We start from the raw sequence: 22813 nt of genomic DNA, 5'->3' as shown, positions 1-22813 counted from the left end.
TCGTTATCTTACGACCAATATTGAATTTAGCAAATGATATCCCAATTCATAACCATAATTCTATTAAATACGAGCGATTGGAAATCAATTTACATCTATTTATATGTCTTATTTAATTTTTTTTTAACATTTTAGTTTTCGCAAATTGTTTCGTTTATACTTCAAAATCTCATTCACTTTGTGAACTAGAGATACAAGACATTCCTTCGCCATTACAACAAGTGCATTTATCAAGGGTAACATAAAATCAGTATTTCTACTGGAAACAATACCACAAACAAGATTAGCAAATGGTTACCAAAAACATTATGCATTCCATTATACATTTCATTGTAAAACCATTTGTAATTAACGGTCTGACGGTTTTCTTATTGTAATTCGTAAGATTAAATAAAAAAAATCTAACAAATCTTTTCTTCTATCGAGCATTCTGAATCATATTAATTCCTACAGGAGCACCCGTTTCCGTCCAAAGTAAGTGTTTGACAGCTATAAAGCTGGAACATGACAAATATTTTGATTACGTTTTAATTGTACAATCTCTTTCTGAATTTAGTAGGCGTTCAATACAATTCAATTAAATAAATGATTGGTTTGAAATCTGTGTTACGTTTTCTTATTTGAAGAAGTTCTTAAAAGTTAGCTGAGAATAAAGTCATATGTTCGATAATTAAAAGTATATATGGTTTTGCATTAGAGACCCCAAACACAAAGTCGTGCGAATAAATAGTTCAACTGTTACACAAGCCAGACAAGCTAGAAGTACTAAAATCCACAACAACTTCACAAACAAAACAACAAAAAATGTTGGACACATGACTTTAAAAAAGTTGAATACTATGAATCTATTATACACACACTCTAGCAGTACAACATTCTATCGCAATAAAAAGTAAAATCACAAAAATACTTTACGATGAAAATTCAAAACAGAAAGTCCCTAATAAAATGGCAAATCCAAAACCTCAAACACATCAAACGAATGGATAACAACTGTCATGTTCCTGACTTGCTACAGACATTTTCTTATGTACACAAAAAAAAGATTAAACCTCTATACAACTAAAAAGGCACAATAATATTAATTTTTAATTGCATCTTTCTATTTTCTAGCGTCCTTGTGTTTAAGAACGTTTGCATTCATTAAGACGATCGTTGATATTGTTACGTCATATGGACTTCAATTGACAAACACCAATTTTATTCATTGATAAGCTTAAGTTGAGTTATCTCCCTGTGGTGTTAGGTACCACCTTAAAGGTTCGTGACTACTTTTGCGGTATTTTTGAAGGTTAATTGTTTTTTATCTGTCTAGATTCTATGATTTCTGTCGTAATTTTGCAATCCTGGTAATATTTGAAATGTTTAACATGCATAACACATTATAGCTTCCTAGAATTCTAACACTTCAAGGGATCTTGGGACTATAAACCACTTACAAATCGTTACCTTACGACCAATATTGAATTAAGCAAATGACATCTCAATTCATAACCATGGTTCTATTAAAGACGAGTGATTGGAAATCAATTGACATCTATTTATATGTCTTTTTCATTTTTTTTTAACATTTTAGTTTTCGCAAATTGTTTCGTTTATACTTCAAAATCTCGTTCACTTTGTGAATTAGAAATACAAAACATTCCTTCGCCATTACAACAACAAGTGCATTTATCAAGGGTAACATAAAATCAGTGTTTCTACTGGAAACAATACCACCAACAAGATTAGCAAATTGTTACCAAAAACATTATACATTCCATTATACATTTCATTGTAAAACCATTTGTAATTAACGGTCTGACGGTTTTCTTATTGTAATTCGTAAGATTAAATAAAAACAAATTAACAAATCTTTTCTTCTTTAGAGCATTCCGAATCATATTAATTCCTACAGCAGCACCCGTTTCCGTCCAAAGTTAGTGTTTGACAGCTATGTAGCTAGATATTTTGATCACGTTTTAATTGTACAATCTCTTTCTGAATTTGGTAGGCGTTCAATACATTTCAATTAAATAAATGATTGGTTTCAAATCTGTGCTACGTTTTCTTATTTGAATAATTTCTTAAAAGTTAGCTGATTACTAAGTCATCAACCCGTTCATTAACAATAAACATGGGTGTGCATTAGAAGCAAAAAATACAAAGTCGTGCAAATTATATTATAATTTGGTATAAGTTATACTCAGTTGACTCTGTTGTATATTATAATGTGGTATAAGTTATACTCAGTTGACTCTGTTGTATATTATAATTTGGTATAAGTTATACTCGGTTGACTCTGTTGTATATCATAATGTGGTATAAGTTATACTCAGTTGACTCTGTTGTATATCATAATGTGGTATAAGTTATACTCAGTTGACTCTGTTGTATATTATAATGTGGTATAAGTTATACTCAGTTGACTCTGTTGTATATTATAATTTGGTATAAGTTATACTCAGTTGACTCTGTTGTATATCATAATTTGGTATAAGTTATACTCAGTTGACTCTGTTGTATATCATAATTTGGTATAAGTTATACTCAGTTGACTCTGTTGTATATTATAATGTGGTATAAGTTATACTCAGTTGACTCTGTTGTATATTATAATTTGGTATAAGTTATACTCAGTTGACTCTGTTGGAGGATTTTATCTCCGTTTATATAGACCCACAGTGAAAACCATCTCCAAGCCATCTCACAGAAAAGTATTATATAAATGTTACATTTTTTTCTGGAATTGGTTGAGTTATCAAAAGTTGATCTCAAGTTAAACAAGATTTAACAACTATTATTTTCTGTTGACAAGGTTATCAGTGCAGTGGTATTTCTAAATTCAATCGAACATAACGAAAAGCGTCTTTTGTAGACGAAACGCGTATATACTAAATTTAGTCCTGGTATCTATGATGAGTTTATTTACCCATAATACTGATGGTCCATACATTGTATAACATAATTTGCAAGCTGAGAATAAATTAATATTAACAGCAACCCTCTCCGAAAGATTAATGCATAAAATGTATTGGGGTGACGCTTGTCAATTTCAATACTAACGGAAGATATTGCAAAATAATAAATTTATTTCGGCTACAATCTGGATTTTTTGTTTAATGTGACCACACAATAGGATTATTCAAATGATGTAAAAGTGGTATGTAATAGTATCAACATTTCGTTTGTTTGTCGATGAAAGAATATGGCAGAATAAAAATAAAATGTTTCTGCCTCGTGGTATAATATGGATAAACACCAATATTATTAGATATTATCACAATTAAATGAATCTGACATATCAATACTAGAAAAGATTTGCAAAATAGTTCCAGATATCTATTCATACGAAGTTATTGTTTTTAGATTACCGATACTTGCTGTGGTAATTCTTTCAAATCAACTCAACCTGTTCTGATCCTCTCTGATACATTTTAGGATTCTCATTTCCTGCCTTATAATTGTTTCTGTACTTTGGTTTCCGCATAATTGCATTTATATTTAATGATAAATTGGAAAATGCTTAGATATGTTAGACGTCGTTAAAATCGGTGTTTCGATAAATAACTTATTGTGCGGGGAACATTCAACGGTTACAATAGCCTGACAAGCTAGAAGTACTAAAATCAACAACAACTTGACAAATAAAACAAATACAAATTATTGGACACGTGACTAAACAAAAGTCAAACATTAGGAATCTATTATACATATACTCTAGCAGTACAACATTCTGTCGCAATAAAAAGTAAAATCACAAAAATACATTATAAGGAAAATGCAAAACAGAAAGTCCCTAATAAAATGGCAAATTCAAAAGCTCAAACACATCAAACAAATGGATAACAACTGTCATGTTCCTGACTTCCTGAAGGCATTTTCTTATGCAGAAAAAGGAAAAAGGTTAAACCTCTGTGCAAACTAAAAAACCACAATAATACAAACTGTAAGTAGACTTATATACAATAGATAAATAAGCTGTTCAACAGCTGTATAAACAGAGAAGACAACAATTCACAGCAGTAGTTAACATTTCAGAATGAACTAAAGTATTTCGCATAAAAAATCCGAACAAACAAAGAATGAAACAAAGACTGGTTAAGTTAGAACAATAACCTTTCAAGTCTGGAAACAAAATCAAACTATGTACATTTTTGTTTAAAGTACATCATTAAACTTATTCAGCTTAATCAGCATCAACACTGCACATTATATACAATAAAAGTCGGCCGGACAAGCTTCATAAAAATAACTTCAATAATAACAAATGACTGTAAAAGTTAAAAATACCAATATTCTACGTCAAAGCCCCGACTAGGAAAACAACACGACAAAATAGTTGTGTAAGGTAAAGTAAACAGGAATAATAGCCGGACAAGGCAAAATATATCATTGGACTTCAGAATTATATGCTTGAAGGCTTTTACAGTTTTAATCATCAAGAAAAGAATCTCTAAAATTTGCGAATTAATCAATTTTCCTACCCACTAAGTGTCTGACGAAGGACTGGAAGTATTTGCTGACGGTTACAACGTAAATTAACGACCTCTAATTTGTAATCACCTTGGAAGAGACTAATTTACAAAATTATAGATCGACTTTTCTTTTTTTAAGAACCCTAAATTTTAATTGCATCTTTAAATATTCTAGTGTCCTTGTGTTCGAGAACATTAATGTTCATAAAGACGGTCGTTTGATTTTGTCATGTGTTATGGGCTTCGCTTTTTTTAATTACCTTAGAATTAGTTATTTTATTTATAGCTTCTTTTTTCTATCTGTATATCTTCGCAATACAATTATGGAACAGTGCAGATATTTTCAATGTGTCGTGGATTTTTGCAGTAGGCTGCAGGTGCAAGTCGTCTCGAAAATATAAAATTATTCAGCAAGATACTGCAAAACATGAGATGGTTGTTCACCTCCAAAGAACATTTCTGAAAGTTTCAAATAATTTTGAGCAAGAAGACGATGCTGAATAATCAATTTAAGATAAATATATAACATGATCTGAAATACAAATGGACGATAATTTCTAATTCAATTTTGCTTTTAAATTTCTAATATCAAAATGATAATTCAATTGCGTCATTCAAATGGAAGTTGTATAATTCAGTGAAACTTTTAATAATGTGAATTTACACTTAAAGCTGGAAATAGTAATTAATAAACATTGCTTTCAGAGCTAATGACGTCAAGAGGACTTTAATATGATTTACAAAATATTTGTGTAAAATTGTACCACTTACTCAATGAAGTAAAGTCAACAGTAGTTGGAAGATGTTCAAACTCTTTAAATCCATTCAGAACCAGATGTAAAACAATAATTTAAAGTGAATGTATTTTACGACTTCGAAAGAAACACGATAGATTTTGCCATTGATTAGGCTTTCAGGTTTGAATTTCCTCGGAGTTCGGTATTTTTTACTTTTTTTTTCTTTTCAAATCATACTCTTCTGTTGCCTTGGAGCATTATCAGTATTGCAAAACTATGCTATCTATCATCTATATTGTTCGAAAGGGAAACGGGAAACACTCGGTAAATATGTGAATGAGAAAACTATTCTGTAGCTAGATAGTTGGTATAAAGACATTGTCTCGGTCAGCCAATTCAAGGATCTTTATAAATAAAGGGAATAGTAGTATACCGCTGTTCAATAATTATAATTCCATTAAGTAAAAAAACAAACCCGGGTAAGAAACTAATTGTTAATTTCTGTGTCATTTCTTCTCTTGTGGAGAGTTGTCTCATTGGTAATCCTACCACATCTTCTTTTGTTTAATATAAAATCGAGGGAAACACATTAACTATACCTATAAAACTATTTTAAAGAAGTGTTTGTGTCAGTTAAACAACTTAGTTAATGATGTCCGTGAAATGTGAGCTTTCATGAGCGTAATTTATAAATAGAAATATGGTAACGACCTACGTTTGGTATAAAAAAAAAATACAAGACTTGAAAGAAGTACTCTTTTATTTGAAAAATACACAAGTGTAAAAGTTCCCCGACGTATAGATCCTTGGTTGTTTTTGGTTTCATTGTCGAGGTATGTGACAGAAGGTAGGTAGTAAAACAATCTATTAAACTAAGTAAAAATTTAGAGAAGAGCAAAATAATATACAAAACTCATCAATTGTGGTACATAAAAGCTATTCACATTTTCATTTTAGCAAATCTAACTTCCAAAAAAACTTTAGTGGACTATCGAGAATAAAGATTTCAAAATCACGACTATTATAACATTATTGGTTCTTACATCTGATAATGGAAGGAAATAACAATAAGTCAGTCTAACTTTTCCCGGAGAGGAGATAACTTCAAAAGCAAACTTTATAAGCAGACACTTTGCCTTCTAATACAAATTTATCGTTTGCCATTTTGTCGGAAGGTTCATAGACATAAATCTGCTAGTAAACACTATATACGATATCTCGTTTACAAATCATTTATTCTTTCTATTGACATTCTTCTTATACTAAACAAACAACACTTTCTGGGTTTCATGTTCCTGGTGATAAATGGCTTAATAAAATAGGACTTCAAGTCACAAGAAAGCTAAGCTTTGCACATAGTGTTTATAATATACTCTGCGTTCGTCTTAATTTCCTCTATTACAGTATTCCTAACACTTGATTGAGTACCTTTTATAAACTAATATAAGACTAAGAACAGTTTTCACCGAGGTCACTCGTGAAAATAACAAGTAAATAAGACTTGAAATGAAAGCAAAATCAATGCATAACGGCGATATTAGAAAATATGATTTATATTTTTTTTATCAAAGTCAGAGCAAATATGATGTGATGTATATATTTTAATCCTACAGCAGATTTTCGTGATGACAACACTGTAATATAGTACATTCTAAAAATGAGAGATCGATTCTTAAGTTAAAATCTAATTGAGGCGCAAATCACCGACGAATCTGATCAATTCAGCAATTTACGAAATAGGTCTGCATATCGTTTCATAAATGAAGTCTCCAATATGCATTGTAAAACAAAAAAGTTTTCTTATAGCTCGATTTTTGTTGTTTCATTTTACCTTATCTTACTTTTCACACTAATCATGTATTCACAAAAACGTGATCAATCTACTTAAATGTTTATTTACGACGAATTGGTGATTTCTCCATGAAATTTGGAATGAATAATCTTCTTAATGTATCATGTACATAGCATGTTTAAAGACAATAACAACCAAAACCAAGGAGTAAACAAAGACTCAAAAAACCATAGGACATTTACATCAACAGTTATAAATAATAAATAAGAAACAACACGAACTCCACTAAAAAGCGATAGTGAAATCAGGTGCTCCGGAAGGGTAAGTATTTCCTGCACCGTATACGGCACCCGTCGTGTTATTTGTTTGTTCAGTTCGGTAATGATGGAAGGTTATTATGACTGAGGAAGAATATCAGATATGATTTCTGACACACTTTTGTCATAATGGCCAATCAGCTTATGATGGCGACCGTTAAATTTCTTGAGTAATGACCTTAATTTGATTGATTCATAGCCCTGTCTTAGCAACTTTTGAGAAAGCAGTATTCCTCGTTCAACAAAATCAACGTACTTTGAGCTAGCTCTAGAGTAACGTATCAATTGAGACACATAAACTCCATATGCTGGTGCCGCTGGGATGTTGCTACATAGAAATGGAAAGTTGACTATAGGAAAATTAAAATCATCGCATTTGCCATAAATTTTTGTATTCAACCTACCATCAGTAGTCATTTCGGGATAAAGGTCTAAATATGAAGCAGATTTATCTGTGTCAGTAGTATCTTTAATTTCAAGTTCACTTTGATATATTAAATGTAAGTGATCACTGAATCTATTATTATTAAGAGACAGTACATCATCAATATACCAAAAGGTGAAATTAAAATACTGGGCTAATTTCTTTTCTCCTTTCTGTACAAGCCCTTGGATAAATTCTGCTTCATAGGAATACACAGACAAATCTGCAAGTAGAGGAGCGCAATTGGTACCCATTGGGATTCCAATAGTCTGTTGGAAGCCCAAACCTCCAAATTCAACAAATATGTTGTCAATTAGTGAGTATGGCAGTAAGAACTTTAGAAAGGGGTTTAGTGGAACACTTGGAAGAACCTGCAATATACCTTTCCTTATAAAGATTCTTGTGAAGCTTAGGAATCCAATATAAGGATAGAAGATCCTGGTCTTCATCCTTTGGATTAACACCAAAGGAGATTAGAACCGATTTGAGGTTTTCCAGGATTTCCTGCTTCATAAGTGTACTTAGAGTATATGCAGGATTTCCAAGTGTGTTGTTCATCCCGTGTTCCTTAATAAGGCAGTCAATGTAGTGTTTCTTGCAAACAAAAACAATATTGTTTGAGGCTTTGTCAGCTGGAACGACAACATATTTGTCATGGAAGCTAAACAACTCCTCTATGACCTGAGGATCTTTAAAGATGGAAGGAGCTTTGATGCTCATTGACCCTTTAAGCTTACATACTCTGAATCAATGACCTCACTGATTTTAGCTACTCCAAAAGAGTGTCAACCTCAGCCTTTTCTCTTTTTACCCAGTCTTTTGCATAACCCTATCCAGAATCCATTTGTAGTTTGAAATTCTGCTTTCTTTTCCCGATTTGTCGCAGTTAAACGTCGCAAAAAATATCATTTTACGTAAGCACGTCATTACCTCCCCTGTAAAAAGTAAAATCACAAAAATACTGAACTTAGAGGAAAATCAATTCGGAAAGTCCATAATCACATGGGAAAATCAAATAACAAAACGCATCAAAAACGAATGGACAAGAACTGTTATATTCTTGACTTGGTACAGGCATTTTCAAATGCAGAAAATGGTGGATTATACTGGTTTTATAGCGCTAAACCTCTCACTTTGATGACAGTCTCATCAAATTCCGTTATATTTACAATGTAACTATCTTAATGCCGATTGACTGGAAGCTAATTGTCTGACCAGTGTTTTGAATGAATTGGTCTGTAAATTAATTGAGAGACTGAACCCGATTAAAAATTTAATTGTTTAGCCTTTTGAGGGCTGTTCGCGTTCAAAAAGGTTGTTTTAGATCAAAATTGGCTAACTCGTGATCGTGTTAATTGCAATACATTACTGCTTATAATGTTTTACTTTATTAATGTTAACCTTTATATGTCAATCATAAACGATAAAAGAGGTTTATGATACATACTAAAAATCAAATTTCCCCATCTCCGGTAATTGCGACCTTAAAATCATGTAGAGTCTTTATACTCAAAACAGTATTTCGTGTGAACATGCATTAACATTTAGAAAAAAAGCGTTTGATAACAACACTGAAATGCACAGTCTAACGGTGAAACGGTAACATATCCTTCATCATATGGATGATGGCAGCCTTTTTATAATTCTAACCATTTTTTTATATTGACACAGAAACTACACAATTATCTGAAATATTTTCAAAGGAATATGAATATGTATGATGACCGTCTTCTGAAGTATATCGTCATACGCATAAGGCTACGGTGGTAGCTGTTATCAAATAGTCCGTTTGTATATGTTTTTTGTAGTAGTTGAGTGTTTGTTGTGCCTGGTTTTTTTTCTCTTGTGGTTGATGTGCTTCACTCTGTTTTGGTTTTTATAACCCGGATTTGTTTCAGTTAAATCAATTAAATACTATTGAACAGCGGTATACTAATATTGCCGTTCTAGCGATTTACTGCTTTTTAACAGGTTGTCATTGCACATTTTTCGAAAATTCTAAAAATATATTGTTAGCTTGTTCAGCATATGCAGAGTTTTCATATATAATTACTTTATAAGGGTACAAACACGATCAACCCAGTTCCCGGAAATGTAATAGCATTCAACCGAAATGTATTGGGCTTTTCTGCTGATCTTAAAGTAAAACCAATGTGACCTCTCAAGTTTAAAGACTTCAATATGGAATTAAACAATACGTTAAAACATAACATTGACTTAAATTGTGGGTCCAGTTCGTTAAGATACCAACTGCGTCTTTCCTGAATCTGTTCTATTTCCTTTGAAATAGGTCTAAAAATATTTCATACAGAGTTAAAATTACATGAATTATGACTAATGAAAATAATACAGGATAATGAGATATTTCATTCCAAAATTATATTGTATGATAACACCATGGTTTTAGCATTTTTCACTGAAATCTATCAATAATGTAACTTTATTTTAATCAAGCTGCTTATATAGTCACACATATGGATTCTGAGGAGAGAAAAAAAATTAAAGCCCTTCCCTGTCCTTTGTTCGATAGACTGTACAATAAATCGAAATGTACAATGAATGATTGATAATAATTGTCATCATACATCTTAAAACCGAAGATTAACAAGGGTCAATAAATAAAGAAAAACACCATGAATCTAAAGTGAGAACGTTTTACGCCAAATAGCCACCACAAATTAGGTTATAAGATATGTCATGGGATAGTAAATTAACTTTGGCATTTGTTCTTCATGACCACAATTGGGAAAGATAAATACCGTTGTATGGTTGTCTGATAACTAATCGTATTTCGTCCATTTCTCATTTCCAAATTGACTGCGTTTGCTTAATTTCAACGTCTCCTTCAATGTTATTTGTATGATTTGATAGATCAATAATTTCTCATTCAAGAAAACTTTCAGCATTAACTCATGATGGATTTTGTTTTACAAAAATTAAGCTAAACAGATATTCTGATTTGATACATATCTGTTTCAATATGACTGTATTTGATACTTAATTTTTCTTTTACAAATGCTTAGAATTTCTTCTGTCTTCTGTCACAGTTATTTTTAAAAGAAAAAAACCTGTTTTCTTAACATGCAATTCACTCTGAAGATATAAATATTCGAATTTGAAATAGCTTCTTCATACATAATTTATGATTGTTAAGTTTAATCAAAAGAATCGAGAAAAATACATTGAACAAGAAGAAATCTGTCAAAAGAATGTCGTCATTGCAACAAAAACAAAATTATCAAAGAAATGCTCCAACTACAACTAGATATCATTGAGATGGGAGCCATCTCTGTGGGCCCCGCTGTGAATAATGTGCATTAAAAAATTGTATCTTTACCATAGGACATGGGTTTGTCAACTGAAATCAAAGTATTTGACCTTGACCTTTGACCTAGGAAGTTGTGAATAAATTATGACACACCCTTTGGTGTTGGTTTATAAACATGTCAAGTATAAACTTTGAAATGATAACGGTTCTCAAGATATAGAGTGGACACGATCTTTACCATAGGACATGGGGTTGTCAACTGAAACCAAAGTTTTTGACCTTGACCTTTGACCTGGGAAGTTGTACATAAATTATGACATACCCTCTGATATTGGTTATATACATTTCAGGTATAAACTTTAAAATGATAACGGTTCTCAAGATATAGAGCGGACACAATCTTTACCATAGGACATGGGGTTGTCAACTGAAACCAAAGTTTTTGACCTTGAACTTTGCCCTAGGCAGTCGTTCATAAATTATGACACATCCTCTGGTGTTGGTTCATATACATGTCAAGTATAAACTTTGAAATCATAACGGTTCTCAAGATATAGAGCGAACACGATCTTCAACACAGGACACAGGGTTGTCAACTGAAACCAAAGTTTTTTTACCTTGACCTTTGACTTAGAAAGTTGTACATACATCATGACACGCCCTCTCGTGGTGGTTAATAAACATGTAAAGTATAAAGTATGAAATCATAATGGTTCTCTAGATATGGAGCGGACACAAAGTGTTACGGACGGACAGACGGACGGACAGACGGAAAGACTGATCACTATAGGGCGACCCGCCTTTGGCGGGGCCCTAATTATAGAATTCTAGAAGATAGAAGGAAACTAACCTTTGAGATGCCACCATGCTTTTTATAATTAAAATAAAAACAGGAAGGATAATGCAATTTTAGGTACTATGCATGATTGATCCTTAATAGTATTTGGGTTTTTTTTACTAAGAAGAAATTTCACATCTCAATATTCCTTTAAGTTCTTTCCTTCTGATATTGTCTCTTTTATCAAATTTGCTCTCGCAGTATTGTTTTTGCAGTGATGTACATCTTACAGAGTTATGATCTCGATTCCCGTTAATATCACCACTACAAAATATTTTTGAGTTCAAAAAGACTTGGGTGATATTTCTCTGAAACGTTGAAATTGTTGGGAATAGGTTTTTGTTACTCTGCAAGAACCATATTTTGCGAAAAGTCTGTAAAATATTGTCAAATGACACCTAAAGGTAGATCAGCCTGATTCAAGAAAATTTGGGTTAGTCTTGGAATCAAATGAGATTATGACACAGTAAGGTTATACTCAGTGGAATTTGGTTTCATGTAAGGTGACAGACACATTAGCAATTCGCCTATTCAAAATCTAATGCATTCTGGGTAATATTTTCAAAAATGTACCCCAAAATGATGGGATTGGTTTAAAATGTCATAAACAATGGAAATTCAACCAATGACGTGACATGATTTTCATTTTGCAATACGAACAATGAAACAATTGTTTTGATTCTAAAACGGCCAATTTGATTATTGAACTACCTGCATATTAAATAATGTATAAGAAAGTCGATAACAGCGTGCGGATTGTTTCCCCATGAATCTCTCAAGTTATGTAAAAATAAAGCAATGTGGTATAATTGCAATTGAGATCAAACGTCACGTCTACTTAAAACTGGTTCAAAAGATTTAAAATTCTTCTTTCCGTAGAGTCAAATTAAAAGTTATTCATTCCAAAATCATTCAATAGCACGAAAAAGGAAGAAAGCTTTGAATGTGTCTAAGGTCCAAACAGTACTTTCCTCCGATGTTTTACTGTTAGCCTATGTTAACTTCAGACACATGGTATTAATTTTGCCATTTTATAACTCGGTATGGACCTGATCAGGAAGATTAATTACAAAAATATGTCTTCAACTGTAAATCTAAATATATAAACTTGGTCTTATGTTTAATGTTTTAATTTCGGTTAATTTGTATCATCCAGGGAGATTATATTATTTGAACACTACATTTGCCTCTAATTTCAACAATTATTTCAATTTTAACAAATAAGGGAGATAATATTGTTATATTTTGTTCTTCTTTGTTTTAACGATTTTTGTCTAATGTGTACACACAATTGAATATTTTCATATTGATACGTTAAAAATATTGTTAAAGTCAGTTGGCAATATCTAAAATTAATGTTTAAATACCAAACATGTAAGGTAAGTTAACCCAAAGTTCATTTCTAAGCTTTCTATGATCATTTTAATAAAAATGTTTAGATCTATTCTGTAATAATAAACTCTTTTTTGTTACATCTTTTGACATCAGACTCGGACTTCTCTTGAACTGAATTTTAATGTGCGTATTGTTATTGTTTTACTTTTCTACATTGGCTAGAGGTATAGGGGGAGGGTTGAGATCTCATAAACATGTTTAACCCCGCCGCAATTTTGCGCCTGTCCCAAGTCAGGAGCCTCTGGCCTTTGTTAGTCTTGTATGATTTTAAATTTTAGTTTCTTGTGTATAATTCGGAGTTTAGTAAGACGTCCATTATCACTGTACTATTATGCATATTTTAGGGGCCAGCTGAAGGACACCTACGGGTGCGGGAATTCTCGCTACATTGAAGACCCATTGGTTGCCTTCGGCTGTTGTTTGCTCTATGGTCGGGTGGTTGTCGCTTTGACATATTCACCATTTCCTTTCTCAATTTTATCTATTTAGTATATACATCTTAAGTCTGTTAAACTATATATTTTCAAGTAAAGATTTAGGGAATATTAAAATTAACGTTCCTGGTGCAAAAGTTTAAGCGGAAATTGATCCGATCTGAATTAAAACAATACCTGATAAGAAATATATATTACTAACAAAACCTTTCAATTGGTCACGGTTAATAAACTCATATATTTATACAAGACGCGCGTTTTGTCTACAAGACTCATCAGTGACGCTCGAATAAAAAAAATGTTAAAAAGGGCAAATAAAGTACGAAGTTGGAGAGCGTTGAGGACCACAATTCCTAAAAGTTTTGCCAAATACAGCTACGGTAATATATTCCTGAGGTGGAAAAGCCTTAGTATTTCAAAAATTCAAAGTAAAAGCAGTAATCTCATCATTCTGCTTTGCTTTTTTCTAATGTGCTCTTATCTTGTTTTGTTAAAGAGGTAAACAATATTTTATAGCTCAATAGTATAACTAATGTGTTTACAGATAAAATCAAATTGCTTTACTGATCAAGGAGTAGCATATCAAAGCTAATTTAAAAAAAATGTATTTTAACTTTTCAAAAGCATTAAACGATAGTTGAAGAGTATTGTTAAACTTAACAGAACAATAAGTCAAATGTGTGATTTTATTAATAATAGTTGGCCATTAAAATTTGGAAAAAAAAATATAAACTTTGAAACAATCGTTTTCATACTGATTACTTTTTGATACCAGTATTGCTAAAACGTAAGATGTCAAGTGTTATTAACTTAGAAAGACGGTAAAACACTAAAATATTAGCACTAATGAGGTTTTAAAACCAATTAAATCAAAATGGAAGTGATTAAATAAGATTATTGTTTGCATGAAATATTGTCAAAATAAAGTATAGGAAAACTAATAAAGCTTGGGAAAACACTAGCGATATTGTTATTGTAACGTAAATAAATTTTATCATCATTCTATAATGAATCCTTACTGCTTATTAGAAGTATTAATGAGTAAACAAATGTATTATCATTCTATAATTTTGCGCACGGAACAGCTTTCCGATTTACCCAAAGAGCTAACAACCTCCTTTATCTGATTTAAAAGTTTTGAATTGCCTCTTGGTATCATCCACTTATTTAAACAAATGACATTAGTTTCTAATGGAACAGTATGACATGTATGATGTTGTTTAAGTCGTGAACTTGCCAACTTACTTGACTGATGATTGGTGTTGGTGCCCACTTTACATGTGAGAGGTTGCAACCATTTTTTTCCATCAAAAAATGCCTGTGCTAGGTCAGGAATGTGACAGTTGTTATCCATTTCATTCATGTGTTTGAGCTTTTGATTTTGCCATTTGTTTAGGGACTTTCCGTTTTTAATTTTCTAGGAGTTCTGTATCGTTTTTATTTAACTTTTTACATTAGTTTCGGTTCTGTTATACTAATTTGAAGTAATATCATGATCATGTAGCCAATATAAAAATAATCGTTTCCAATTTATATTCATCAATTTAAATATTCTTGTCATCTGTAATCGTTAAATTTGTCTCACATATTTGCTATTTTTCGTGACACGTTTTCAGCGAATTCAATTATGCGAAGCTACAAAATGTCACAGTTTCCTAACCAGTCTGAATCCTTCAAAATTGATTTTGTTAATAAAAATCACTTAAACCAGTAAATGATTCCGTTTTTAGAAGAAAAATCATTTTGAACATAATGATTTACGTAATATTTTGTGGTGAACATAGAAGGTTGCAAATGAGTAGGTATAAATTAAAACTTAACTTTGTAATTCGTATTCTTCTGCATTTGATATTAAAGATTCTTCATTTAATTAACCTCGGTTTTCCATCAATAAAGAATTGGATGACCCTAAGCGCATTTTTCAACATATGTACTATTCTGCTTGTATTTCAAAATAATTTGATTGTTTCTTAAGTATAACTTCAATAACCCACATAGTATTAACCGTTTTGATCGTAGTTTAAGATCCTATGGTAAAAGAAGGAATCAAGTAACATCCCCATGGGCTTGTTAAATATTTAAGAAATATATTGAAACATAAATCTCATTTTGACTGATTTACAATTTGTAATTTTGAAACCAGTGTGGAATTGTATGAGAAACCGAGAGAGACACATAAATAATAAGAGGAAAACAACGGAATAACAGGAACACCCAACTGCTACAAAACGCCAACAAACATAAAAACAGACTTAAAACGAAAACAAAAAGCAATACGTTTGAAAGCTATATCATATTGTAGAAGCTTCAAACTTTACTTAGTAGTTATAACTTTTAAATCTTAATATCGGAATGTTTGAAAATATAGATTCCGTTTTAACATAATCAGTTTTGAATACTGTTATTGTCTTTTTGTCAACTTTTTGGAATTTTGTACTTGTTTGACTTTATGTAAGCGTCACTGATGAGTCTTATGTAGACGAACGCGCGTATGTTTCACCTCCTTTCAACACATATAAATTAATTATTATGATTGATTGAGAACATAACTTCTCGAAAAGAAACAAATTATTTCCGATTATTTTTAAGCAAACTTTCTATTGTGAACTTTCAATTTCTATGAAACAGCATTCCTGCTTAACTTTAAAATTATCTGTTATCACAGAGATATGTCTCGCCTTTTTGTAATTTTGATTATGCAAATGTTGAAATCAAAATAGCAATACTTTAACATCTTACACAAGTTATTCAAAGTCAATGAACCATGACTGAGTTACATAGCTAAACAATCTCCATGTAAATGAGATGTGTCAATGCTTATACAACTGCATACCAAATACCATCATGACTATTGACTTATCATAAGTTGTTCCCAAATCTAAATACAAACATTAACTAGTAAACTATAGAAAAAGTCAATAATAGGGGATGGGGCTATAAAATCTCCATTATACGATACTTGCAAATGCCAATAAATTTGCATGCCAAATATTATTGACTTAACATTAGCAGTTCATTTTAAACAGATCTAATCACAAAGTAATACATGTAAACTAAGATAAGTTTCTAAGTCATTAGACTGTGACTGAGGGGTGAGGCCAAATATTCTCCATGGAAATGGGATGTGCCAATACTTATACAACTGAATACCAATAAATATTGGCCTACCACTAATGGTTCCCCTTGAATGACCTAATCAGAAACTAATACATGTTAACTCAGAACAAGAATGTGTCATAAGTACACGGATGCCCCACTTGCACTATCCTTTTCCATGTTCCATGGACTGTAAAAATTGGATACTGATATAATTTGGCTTTAAAATTAGAAAGATTAAACTATAGGGAACATATGTACTAAGTTTCAAGTTGATTGGACTTCAATTTCATCACAAACTACCTTGACCAAAAACTTTAACCTGAAACTCCCACTTTCATTTTTCTATGTTTAGTGAACCGTGAAATTGGGGTCAAAAGTCTAATTTGGCTTTAAAATTATACAGATCATATCATAAGCAACAAGTGTACTAAGTTTCAAGTTGATTGGACTTCAGCTTCATCAAAAACTACCTTGCCCAAAAAACTTTAACCTGAATCTTCCCCTTTCATTTATATGTTCAGTGGACCGTGAAATATGGGTCAAAAGTCTAATTTGGCTTTAAAATTAAAAAGATCATATCATAAGCAACAAGTGTACTAAGTTTCAAGTTGATTAGACTTCAGCTTCATCAAAAACTATCTTGACCAAAACCTTTAACCTGAAACTCTCACTTTCATTTTCTATGTTCAGTGGACCGTGAAATTGGGGTCAAAAGTCTAATTTGGCTTTAAAATTAGAAAGATCATATCATAAGCAACAAGTGTACTAAGTTTCAAGTTGATTAGACTTCAGCTTCATCAAAAACTATCTTGACCAAAACCTTTAACCTGAAACTCTCACTTTCATTTTCTATGTTCAGTGGACCGTGAAATTGGGGTCAAAAGTCTAATTTGGCTTTAAAATTAGAAAGATCATATCATAAGCAACAAGTGTACTAAGTTTCAAGTTGATTGGACTTCAGCTTCATCAAAAACTACCTTGACCAAAAACTTTAACCTGAACGGACGAACAGACGAACGGACCAACGGACGAACGGACGAACGGAAGCACAGACGGACGGAGGCACAGACCAGAAAACATAATGCCCTTCTACTATTGTAGGTGGGGCATAAAAATTTTCGAAGTCAATAGACCATGACTAAGGGGGCCGAGCTAAATTATCTCCATGGAAATGAGGTATGCCGATGCTTACACAACTGCATACCAAATATCATTGACCTACCACTTGTAGTTCCCCATATACTGACCTAATCACAAACTAATACATGTAAAATAAGCAAAAGTTTCGAAGTCAATAGACCACGACTAAGGGGGAGGAGCCAAATTATCTCCATGGAAATGAGATATACCGATGCTTACACAACTGCATACCAAATATGATTGACCTACAACCTGTGGTTCACCATAAACTAGACCTAATTACAAAATTAATACATTGTTGACGCCGCCGACGCCGGAAACAGCATACCTATGTCTCGCTTGTTGACTCCGTCTAGGCGAGACAATTAAATGGGTATTTAATAAAGTCTCAGGATTAAACAACAAAATGAAATGATTACTTGAGAAATATAAAAAAGAGACGAAAAGTACCAACCATCAAAACCAGATGGCTCTCAGGTCTCCGTGAGAGAAAGCAGATTTTGCTTCTAACGGAGAGAATACACTTAAAACTAGAGGCTCTCAAGAGCCTGTGTCGCTCACCTGTTACTGTGTTTACTGATGCCGTCCATCTTCGTTGATAGGCAGGGTCATTAGACGCTTTTTTTAAATAGATATCCTAGTATTATGATTGTGGCCAAGTTTGGTTAAATTTGGCCAAGTAGTTTTAGAAAAGATTTTTATTTAAGTTACAAAAATGACAAAAAGTTGTTCAATATTGACTATAAAGGGCAATAACTCCTTAAGGGGTCCTCTTACAATTTTGATCATGCTGACTTATTTGTAGATCTTACTTTACTGAACATTATTGCTGTTTATAGTTTATCAGGTTGTCAGATTCATCTGAAAATTTGTGAGGGGATATATCTTATTCTGATGGACATTTAAATCTTGAAAGATTTGCCCTTAATGTCTTAGTTTCAAAGATATAAAGCAAAAACTGCTTTTTACCACTAATAAGCATTTTTTAAACTATAAAAAGTTGCAAAAAATGACGAAAAGTTGTTAAAAATTGACTATAAAGGGCAATAACTCTTTAAGGGGTTGACTGACAATTTTGGTCATGTTGACTTATTTGCAGGTCATACTTTGCTGAACATTATTGCTGTTTACAGTTTATATCTATCTATAACAGTATTCAAGATAATTACCAAAAACTGCAAAATTTTCTTAAAATAACCATTTCAGGGGCAGCAACCCAACAACAGGTTGTCCGATTCGTCTGAAAATTTCAGGGCAGATAGATCTTGACCTGATCAACAATTTTACTACATGTCAGATTTGCTCTAAATGCTTTGGTTACAAAGATATAAGCCAAAATATACATTTTACCCCTGTGTTCTATTTATAGCCATGGCGGCCATCTTGGTTGGTTGGCCAGGTCACGCCACACATTTTTTAAACTAGATACCCCAAGGATGATTGTGGCCAAGTTTGGTAGAATTTGGCCCAGTAGTTTCAGAGGAGAAGATTTTTGTAAAAGTTTACGGACGACGGACGACGGACGACGGACGCCAAGTGATGAGAAAAGCTCACTTGACCTTTCAGGTCAGGTGAGCTAAAAAGCCAATGATAGTGTTGTTATTTTTCACTGCCTATTGGTGATGACATCCAGTTGTTAAAGTTCTCTTTGGATAAATTGTGAAATCTAGTTTCATTGGTCATCTTACAACAGGTCCTCGTTTTTGTATTCTTCAATTTAAGATTTAAAAATATAGTATTTGTGAAACAGATTCTTGCATAAAATGTGCAATGAACACTTTTAATTTCTTTTTCAGGTAAACTGCAATTAGCTGGAGCATTTGTAGTAACAAGCCAAAAGAGATTTATGGATTGATACGAGTTCAAAAGATACATACTGGATTCTAGATGTGCTGTGCGTTTGCGATTATATCATGAATACGTTAACGAATGAAGGCTAGAATAATAGGAAACAAACGAAATATTAATATCTTAACCGTCTATGACTTTTGATTATTTTCAACTTTACTTCCGAAGTTTTTTTTTTTGTAGATGACACCTTGATAAATGGAATTTATTTCAATATCCAATTGAAATATTTCTCTAAGAGAAGAATTGTGCAATGATCTCTAGTTTTATTTAGGATATCGACATAGCAGTCAAAAATCGACGCTTGTAAAATAAACGTCAGCATCAATTACTCATACCACAGTTCAAATAGTCAAAGACATTTTTTGGAATAAATCAAGTGGAACTAATATGATTGACTCCTAGATGCTACAAAATTGCTTATTGTGTAACAGAACTATATTGCAATCGTGAACAAAACATACAGTCACAAAAGAGACAAGTTAATTTGATTTATTTGTCGACCCTTTCGGAGGTTATCCTGGCTTTTCTCATCTAAAAGATTACATTTAATTAACATTGTAAGAAAGTTCCTCTATCATGGAACACGTTCAGAATTGCACTGTGATTTCATCAATGAATGCATCAACTGACAATTCAACTTTTATAGAACTTGCAATGAAAATAGCAAGGATGCAGCACCTGTTATATGGAGTAATCGTACCAATGGTTTGTGCCTTTGGGTTTGTTGGTAATATTCTAAACGTTATAGTATTTACAAAAAAGAAAAGCAACAAGACGTTAGATGACGTCGAATACTGCACAACTATATGCCTGGTGGCTTTGGCAATATCCGATATGATGTTTTGTCTGACAACTTTCCCAAATGCGTTTCTCTTACAACGACATCTGTATCAGAGGTCAGAGTTCATGCTTTACTACCGGATGTATAGTATCACTGTCATAAGCACATTTATAATGAGTAGTACAATGATGACGGTACTGACTGCATTTATGCGTTACCTAGCAATATGTCATCCGTTTCGCTCAAGACAATTCATTACAATAAAGTCAACAATAACCGCCATTGTGATTGCATATCTGATATCATTTGCATTCAACATACCATACATATGGCGTTACCGAACGGAAAACTACTGCGTCAATATAGGTGATCTAGTAAAAATCGAAGATGGAACTTTATTTTTTAAAACTAAATTTGTTTATGTCTACAAAATACTTTGGGCTATATGCGGAAACTTCATTCCATTGATAGTGTTGTTGTATTGCAACATCCGGTTGATCAAAGCATTGCATTTGAGCAAACAACTTCGCTTACTGCATAGTCGTGACGACACTTCCTGTCTGTCTGCGCACCGACGAATAAATATTACCTTGATCACGATCATCATACTGTTCTTTATACTTGTGGCTCCATCAGAAATAACAAAATTTATCTTTTACATCATGAAAGAACATACAACAGATTATTACACATACAGAGTAGTTTCTGACGTCACGAATACACTACAGTCTATCAACTTCTCGGTCAACTTTATTCTTTACTATGTAATTATTGCTCCATTCCGTAAAACCCTCCATGAATTCGTGTGTGCATTTAAAAAACCAAAACGTAACACAATGACACGTGATCGTTCTTCAAATAGCGGGAAACAAACCGTTGTATTGTTATCTATTAGAGATCCAAACAAGTTGTAAGAACTATATAATTCGTTTTGTTTTATGTCATAAAAATAAAATCATTTCCAGGCATTTTTGTTCTTCAGGATTCTTCATAGAAAAAACTGTCTCATATTCAGCTGCAGCACAAAGTCCCTTAGTAATAAAAGGTTAATATTTTTTACAGCAAGACAGGTATTTTCTCATCAGGTCAAATTTGCTTGAGATATTTAAATTTCTGTTCACCCTCAAAATCAAACTAGGGTAAAGATTATATATCTCTTGCATCATTTTTGTTATGTAATAAGAGGATGACACGTTTTTACTTTAAAATTCTGCAAAAGCATTTCTAATAAAAACAAATATGCTACTTTATATTCCAATATGAAATGAAACTGAGTAGTAAAAGTCACTCATTTAATAGCATATCTGTTTCAACTGATCTTTTCTCTCATAGTGTAATTTTATCTGTTAGTTTGACGTGCAAGTATTGTCTAAAGTGATGTCTCGGATAGTATATTTTTCATAGCTAAAAATACTTCAACAAATGAGAAATATTCTATATAGGTTAAAACATTTGTAAAATTTCACCCAAATGATCAGCTGTGGGAATACCATTTCTAAATAAATAACTAGTTTTTTATGGTAAAATCGTTTTGGTGAACAAATATCACAAATGCTCGTCAAATCATTTTGTAAAGCTAATTAAACACAGTTCGTCTTTATTCTGTTATCTTAATTTTATTATTGTCGTTTTGTTTAGAATAACCGTATTAAAATGCTTAGTTACAGATTGAAACACGACAAAAAAATAAATTTTTGATTCAATTCCGCTACCCCAAAAAAACAGCTTTTCAAAAAATAAATTGGAACCTAGGTACCATTTCTTTGTTTAAGGGCCGATATTCTTATATCTCACTTTGAAAAAGAACAATACTGACTACCACAACAATTCAACAAAGATGTAACCACCAAAATGGTGGTCTTTAAGGTCGACAACATATTTGTTGAGTTTAATGGATTCATATTTCAGCAGACAGTCGTTATTTTTAACCATGATGAATCAGATCGATTTGTTTGCGTACGAATATGAAGCAGAACTCGTACATATTATTTTCAAAAATAAAAATAAGTCTTAAAAAGTTCTTTAATTTCACTTTCAGGCATATTGATGTTGTTCTTTCACTCATTTGTCAACAGGTCAATGAGTAGTTTCACTACATGTATCTCATGGAACCTGATATTAAGGATATTACCGAAATAAGACGCAATCTTTATATCTGGATATTTCCTCGATACTAACACTTTTGGACGACTCAAAACTAAAAACTCTTGACAAACGTCTACTTTTCATTTTCAACAACCCTTTTCTCAGAACTCGATACCGTCGTATGGGTGTAACATA

General features: G+C 32.2%; 2 protein-coding genes across 7 annotated transcripts in view; one reads left to right on the top strand and one right to left on the bottom strand.

Moving 5' to 3' along the window:
- The window catches only part of LOC139525571 (CD109 antigen-like), a 365611-nt gene that overhangs the window by 209892 nt on the left and 132906 nt on the right, over positions 1-22813 (bottom strand). The window lies entirely within an intron of this gene.
- LOC139525582 (probable G-protein coupled receptor B0563.6) lies at positions 20208-21502 on the top strand. Its single transcript, XM_071321072.1, has one exon. The coding sequence runs from the start codon at positions 20329-20331 to the stop codon at positions 21445-21447; it is 1119 nt and encodes a 372-aa protein (XP_071177173.1). The 5' UTR covers positions 20208-20328; the 3' UTR covers positions 21448-21502.

Source organism: Mytilus edulis, chromosome 5 (assembly GCF_963676685.1).
Source record: "Mytilus edulis chromosome 5, xbMytEdul2.2, whole genome shotgun sequence".
In the NCBI taxonomy this organism is placed as follows: Eukaryota; Metazoa; Mollusca; class Bivalvia; order Mytilida; family Mytilidae; genus Mytilus; species Mytilus edulis.
The sequence above is the reverse complement of the archived record's forward strand: the minus strand, read 5'-3'. Positions and strand labels throughout refer to the sequence as shown.